General features: G+C 37.8%; 1 protein-coding gene across 1 annotated transcript; it reads left to right on the top strand.

Annotated features, from left to right (window-relative positions):
- Window positions 1-40: 40 nt before the first annotated feature.
- LOC135276739 (DNA-directed RNA polymerases I, II, and III subunit RPABC4-like) lies at window positions 41-6,879 on the top strand. Its single transcript, XM_064381210.1, has one exon. It carries the CDS (start codon window positions 435-437, stop codon window positions 597-599), a length of 165 nt encoding a protein of 54 aa, XP_064237280.1. The 5' UTR covers window positions 41-434; the 3' UTR covers window positions 600-6,879.
- Window positions 6,880-7,549: the final 670 nt, after the last annotated feature.

Here is a 7,549-nt window from a genome sequence, read left to right as displayed (position 1 = left end):
TAAATATATACGCACCCAATTCCAGAGGACCCAGATTCATAAAGCAAGTTCTTAGAGACCTACAACGAGACTTAAACCCCCACACAGTAATAGTGGGAGACTTAAACACTCCACTGACCATATTAGATCATTGAGACAAAATTAGCAAAGATATTGAGGACTTCTTTAACTCAGCTGTGGATCAAGCAGACCTGATAGATATCTGCAGAACTCTCCACCCCAAAATAACAGAATATACATTTTTCTCATCGCCGCATGGCACTTAAAAATTAATCACATAATTGGAAGTAACACACTCCTCAGCAAATGAAAAAGAACTGAAATCATAACAGTCTCTCAAACCATAGCACAATCAAATTGAACTTGAGATTAAGAAATTCACCCAGGTATTTGGAAACGCAGAGTGAGAAGTTTTCACATGTTGCAGGCTGACAATGGACGCTCAGAAGGATGTTCAACCTCCAAAGCAGCAACCAATGATATACATCTGTGGAGAATGTCACACAGAAAATGAAATAAAATCTAGGGATCCAATCAATTGCAGAGAATGTGGATACAGAATAATGTGCAAGAAAAGGACTAAAAGAGTTCATTTTTGATGCTCGATGAAACCTGGGAATTCAGAGGAATGTCTTCACTTATACTTAGATTTGCTCTCTCATTGTTTCTAATTGTCATATGGCTTTCGATTTTGCATACAGTAGTTCCCCCTTATCTTCAGGGGATGCATCCCAAGGCCCCAAGTGGACTCCTAAAACCTCAGATAGTACCAAACCTTTATACACCGTTTTTTTCTATATATACATACCGATGATAAAGTGTAATGTATAAATTAAGCATAGCAAGAGATTAATAAAATAGAACAATAACATTTAAAAAAAAGAAATTCACCCAAAAAATTAAAAATGAAATTAACATAAGACCACATAACTATGTGGAAATTGAATAACATGCTTCTGAATGACTCCGGGGTAAATAATGAAATTAAGGAAGAAATCAAATTATTTAAAACTAGTGAGAATAAAGACACAATGTACCAGAATCTCTGGGATGCAGCTAAAGAAGCGTAAGACGGAAATTTATAGTACTAAATGCCTACATCAAAAAGCTAGAAATATCTCAAGTTAACAATCTAATATCACAACTAAAATAAGAACAAAAAGCAAACCCCAAAGCTAGGAGAATACAGGAAATAAGATAGAACAGAAATGAGGGAGATAGAAACACAAAAAAACCTTTCAAAAAATTAACAAATCCAGGAGCTGGTTTTTTGGGGGAAAAAATTAATAAGACTGCTAGCAAGACTAATAAAGTAGAAAAGAGAGAAGAATCCAACACAATCAGAAATGATAAGGGGTATATCACCCCTGACCCCACAGAAATACAAGCGACCATCAGAGAATACTATAAACACCTCTCTGCACATAAACTGGAAAATCTAGAAGAAATGAGTAAATTTTTGGACCCATACACCCTCCCAAGGCTGAATCTGGAAGAAATTGAATCCCTGAATAGACTAATAATAACTTCTGAAATTAATAGTCTCCAGAAAAAAAAAAAAAGCCCAGGACCAGACATATTTACAGCTGAATTCTACCAGAGCTACAAAAAAGAGCTGATACCATGTCTACTGAAACTATTCCAACCAATTGAAAAGGAGGGATTCCTCCTTAACTCATTTTGAGGCCAGCATCATCCTGATACCAAAACCTGGCAGAGATAAAATGGAAAAAGAAAACTTCAGGACAATATCCCTGATGACTATCAATGCAAAAAATCCTCAATAAAATACTGGCAAACTGAATCCAGCAGCACATCAAAAAGCTATCCACCACAATCCAATTGGCTTCGTTCACAGGATAGTGGTTCAACATACGCAAATCAATAAATGTGATTCATCACACAAACAGATCCAAAGACAAAAATCACATGATTACCTCAATAGATAAAGAAAAGGCCTTTGATCAAATTCAACATCCTTTTATGCTGAAAACTCTCTATATAAACTAGGTACTGAAGGAGCATACCTCAAAATAATAAAAGCCAAAAATGACAAACCCACAGCCAATATACTGAATGGGCAAAAGCTGGAATCATTCCTTTTGAAAACCAGCTCAAGACAAGGACCCTGTCCCTACCACTTCTATTCAACACAGTATTGGAAGTTCTGGCCACTTCAATCAAACAAATGAAAGAAATAGCAGGTATTCAAATAGGAAGTAAAAGTATCTTTGTTTGCAGTTGACATGATCCTATATCTAGAAAACCCCATTGTCTCAGCCCAAAAGCTTCTTAAGCTGATAAGCAACTTCAGCAAAGTCTCAGGATACAAAATCAGTGTGCAAAAATCGCTAGCATTCCTATACATCAACAACAGGCAAGCAGAGAGCCAAATCATGAATGGACTCCCATTCACAATTGTTACAAAAAGAGTAAGATATCTAGGAATACAGCTAACAAGGGAAGCAAAGGACTCCTTCAAGGAGAACTACAAGCCACTGCTCAAAGAAATCAGAGAGAACACAAATGGAAAAAAAATTTTATTCTTATGGATAGGAAGAATCAATATTGTGAAATGGTCATACTGCCCAAAGTAATTTATAGAATTGATGTTATTCCTATTAAACTACCATTGACATTCTTCACAGAATTAGAGGAAAAAAAAAAAACTTTTAAAATTTATGTGGAACCAAAGAAGAGCCCAAATAGCCAAGACAATTCTAAGCAAAAAGGAACAAAACTGGAGACATCATGCAGCCGGATTTCAAACTATACTCCAAGGCCATGGTAACCAAAACAGCATGATACTGGAACAAAAACAGACACATAGACCAATGGAACAGAATAGAGAACTCAGAAATAAGACCACACACCTACAACCATCTGATCTTCAACAAACCTGACAAAAATAAGCAATGGGGAAATGATTCCCTATTTAATAAATGGTGCTGGGAGAACTGGCTAGCTGTGTGCAGAAAATTGAAACTGGACTCCTTCCTTACACTTTATGCCAAAATTAACTCAAGATGGATTAAAGACTTAAATATAAAACCCAAAACTATAAGAAAAAAAATCCAGAAGAAAATCTAGGCAATACCATCTAGGACAGACGCACAGGCAAAGATTTCGTGATGAAAACACCAAAAGCGATTGCAACAAAAGCAAAAATTGACAAATAGTATCTAATTAAACTAAAGAGCTCCTTCACAGCAAAAGAAACTATTATCAGAGTGAACAGACAACCTACAGAATGGGAGAAAATCTTTGCAGTCTATCCATCTGACAAAGGTCTAATATCCAGAGTCTACAAGGAACTTAATTTATGAGGAAAAAAAACATTTTAAAAAGTGGGCAAAGGACATGAACAGACACTTCTCAAAAGAAGTCATACATGGCCAGGCATGGTGGCTCACGCATGTAATCCCAGCACTTTGGGAGGCCGAGGTGGGCAGATCACCTGAGGTTGGGAGTTCGAGACCAGCCTGACCAACATGGAGAAACCCCATGCTACTAAAAATACAAAATTAGCTGGGTGTGATGGTGCATGCCTGTAATCCCAGGTACTCAGGAGGCTGAGGCAGAAGAATCGCTTGAACCCAGGAGGCGGAGGTTGCAGTGAGCGGGATTGTGCCATTGCACTTCAGCCTGGGAAACAAGAAACTCCGTCTCAAAAAAAAAAAGACATACATGTGGGCAACAAACATGAAAGAAAGCTCAACATCACTGATCATTAGAGAAATGCAAATGAAAACCATAGTGAGATACCATCTCACGTCAGTCAGAATGACTATTTTAAAAAGTCAAAAGGTAACTGGTTGCAGTGGCTCAAAGTGCTGTGATCCCAGCACTTTAGGAGGCTAAGGTGGGTGGATCACTTGAGGTCAGGAGTTGGAGACCAGTATGGCCAACATGGTGAAACCCTGTCTTTACTAAAAATACAAAAATTAGCTGGATGTGATGGTGCACACCTGTAATCCTAGCTACTTGGGAGGCTGAGGCATGAGAATTGCTTGAACCTGGGAGGCAAAGGTTGCAATGAGTCAAAGTCATGCCACTGTACTCCAGCCTGAGTAACAAAGTGAAACTGTGTCTCAAAAAAAAAAAAGTCAAAAAGCAACAGATGTTGGTGAAATTGGGTAGAGAAAGGGAAGCTTTTACATTGTTAGTGGGAGTGTAAATTAGTTCAACCATTGTGGAAGACAGTGTGGCAATTCCTCAAAGATTTAGGGGCAGGAATACCATTAGACCCAGCAATCTCATTACTGGATATATACCCCAAAATTATAGATAATTCTGTTAGAAAGATGCATACACTCATATGTTCATTGCAGCGCTATTCAAAATAACAAAGACATGGAATCAACCCAAATGCCCATCAACAAACTAAAGAAAATGTCATACATATAGACCATGGAACACTGCAAACATAAAAAGAAATGAGATCATGTCCTTTGCAGGACATGGATGGAGCTAGAAGCCATTATCCTCAGCAAACTAACACAGGAACAGAAAACCAAACACTGCATGTTCTCAATTATAAATGGGAGCTGAATGATGAGAACATATGGACACATGGTGGGAAACAACACACACTGGGGCCTGTTGGAGGGATGGAGGAAGGGAGAGCATCAGGAAGAATAGCTAATGGATGCTGGGCTTAATTACCTAGGTGATAGATTGATCTGTGCAGTGAACCACCATGGCACACATTTACCTATGTAACAAACCTGCACATCCTGCACATGTACCCCTGAACTTAAAAGTTGGAGAAAAAAAATAAAAATAAATAAATAATACTTTTAAAAAGAAGAAAACCTGCAAGAAATAATTTATGGAAACTTGAGTTGAAATGCAGGGTACACTCAGCACTGCAATCTGTACCTTTATTTTGATTATTATCTTATTCCACTTGACTCCTGGCTTCCCCTCATCCTCTGTTCTGCAGTTGGACTCTTAATATTTGAGACTCTGTCGGGCCGGGCGTGGTGGCTCACGCCTGTAATCCCAGCACTTTGGGAGGCCGAGGCGGGTGGATCACGAGGTCAAGAGATCGAGACCATCCTGGTCAACATGGTGAAACCCCATCTCTACTAAAAATACAAAAAATTAGCTGGGCATGGTGGCGCGTGCCTGTAGTCCCAGCTACTCAGGAGGCTGAGGCAGGAGAATTGACTGAACCCAGGAGGCGGAGGTTGCGGTGAGCCGAGATTGCGCCATTGCACTCCAGCCTGGGTAACAAGAGCAAAACTCCATCTCAAAAAAAAAAAAAAAATATTTGAGACTCTGTCTAGTGTTTCAATGTTTGTATATAATATAAATTTAACAATCATTTGTCATTTTTTTCTCACAATACAAAGTGAAAAGATTTTGTAATAACAGACCACTGCATATTTTACAATTATTTTTTTTCAACAGTGTTAAGGCAGGATTCACAGTAACACTTTTTTTCTTTAAAAAAATAATTTTTAAGGAATACAGACAGTCTCACCACATTGCTTGGCTCGTCTTGAACTCCTAGGCTCAGGCAATCCTTCCACCTCAGCCTCCGAAAGTACTGGAATTACAGGCATGAGCTACCACACCCAGCCCACAGTAACACTTCTAATGTGGCAGATGTAGTTACATTGACAAAAATTTTTCTAGTAAAGACCAGGTGTGGTGCTCACCCCTGTAATCCCAGCACTTTGGGAGGCTGAGGCAGGTGGATCACTTGAGGCCGTCAGTTTGAGACCAGCCTGGTCAACATGGCAAAACCCCATCTTTACTACAATACAAAAATTAGCTGGTGTGGTGGTGTGTGCCTATAATCCCAGCTACTCGGAAGGCTGAGGCGTGAGAGTCACTTGAGTCCAGGAGGCAGAGGTTGCAGTGAGCTGAGATTGTGCCACTACACTCCAGCCTGGGCAACAGAATGAGACTTCATCTCAAGAAAAAATTTTCCTAATAAGTTCTGAATTGATCATGATTTGTGGTTCTGCATTTCTATGCAGGCTTTAATATGATTGCCTTCTAATAGCTGTTATTTTTTTTTAAAATCAAACTTCTCAGTTAGAAGCTATACCAAATTTGCAGGAAATTTTTGGTAACCTTATTACTCAATATTTCTTCCCTTCTCTATGAACTACCAAGAAAATTTGTTGGAGTTTGGTTATGTCATCATATGCATTCATTATTGGAGCAGGAGTAACATTTACATACTCTCCTTTATTGTTGGCAGTAAGAATATGTCTTTTGGAAAGTGGCATTTGGCAGTATGTATAAGGTACAACTGTTTGACCCAGAAATCATAGGATAGAAAATTATTACATTAAACTCTGAAAATTAGAGGATTACCAATTATAACATTAAACTCTGAAAATTAGAAGACTACCTGGATGATGTCACTTTATTTTAAAGTGGAAAGAACACGTGTTCAACCACAAGAATTTATGTGAAGTGCATTTATTCCTGTAATAACACAAAGCCAGTAAAATGATGACACAGATGTACAATAAAAAGAGAAGAACTTAATGTATGCCTTGTGCATTGATATTGTGGCCTCCATAACAAACTAAGTGTCTTTGTGTTTCTGGTTTGTTTATTTGGTTATTTTTAGGGTGTACATACATTGTTTGTGAATGGATATTCTGACATTTTCCCTGACAATGAGTACTTGCTGGAATTTTTCATTTTATAATTTTATACATTTTAAAATTTCTCATTGAACACCAATTTTACCAAAGCAGTTATGTGAAGAAAAATTTGAAAAATTATTAATCTTAATCATTTACCTATAAGGAATCTGAGTAAGATTCGTCTACATTGTCATATGACAGTTCAAAATTAAGGAATAGGGATACTTCAAAATAAAAAATGTATCTGGTCATTTGGATACACAGATTGATGAGTGTGGTCAACTGTCTTCAAAACTAATGTGTGTGATTCTGCTTTAGGCATAAGTCAGGAAGCAAGTAAATCCTAGTGATATAAATAATGTGGGTATACGTAGTTGTAGAGATTAAAAAAACAGATTCTTTGAAGAAGAGGTGTGCATGATCAGGGAACATAGCATGACAGCAGCAGTCTCATAGCATGCGGAACCAGTTAGGACAAAGAGCTGACTTGGGTGCCAATTCATAGTTATACACCACAGTATAACGTAACTGGATTAGGTTAAAAGGCATTCTTCCGAGTGTCTAATTGAGATATATTAGCTTTTCATAATTAGTTTTCTAAATAATATCTTTTCAGGATGCTATATTCAGGCTGTTCCAGTTTGGATAGTGGGTTGGAGGTCCCTAAGACCACCTCTAGATTCTGTGATTTGCTAAAATAACTGAGAATATAGTTTTACTTATAGCGATATTACAGTGACAAGATACAAAACAGAATCTTTAAAGGGAAATAGCTCATAGGCAGGTGTCTAGAAGAAACCAGAAGCAAACTTCCCAGAGTCCTCTCTGCATGGTGTTACATAAGACTCAATTCCTCTAGTATTGCATTGTGATATTACTTGTAAAATGTCTACAATGGAAGCTCATTAGCAACCAGTAGCAAAGGTTCTTATTAA

Source organism: Aotus nancymaae, unplaced genomic scaffold (assembly GCF_030222135.1).
Source record: "Aotus nancymaae isolate 86718 unplaced genomic scaffold, 86718_ANA_hifiasm-v0.15.2.pri h1tg000028l, whole genome shotgun sequence".
Taxonomy (NCBI): Eukaryota; Metazoa; Chordata; class Mammalia; order Primates; family Aotidae; genus Aotus; species Aotus nancymaae.
This window is presented reverse-complemented; position numbering and strand designations above follow the sequence as displayed.

Coding starts and splice junctions, on each gene's coding strand:
- LOC135276739 (XM_064381210.1), top strand. CDS start 435: ATGGACGCTCAGAAGGATGTTCAACCTCCAAAGCAGCAACCAATGATA.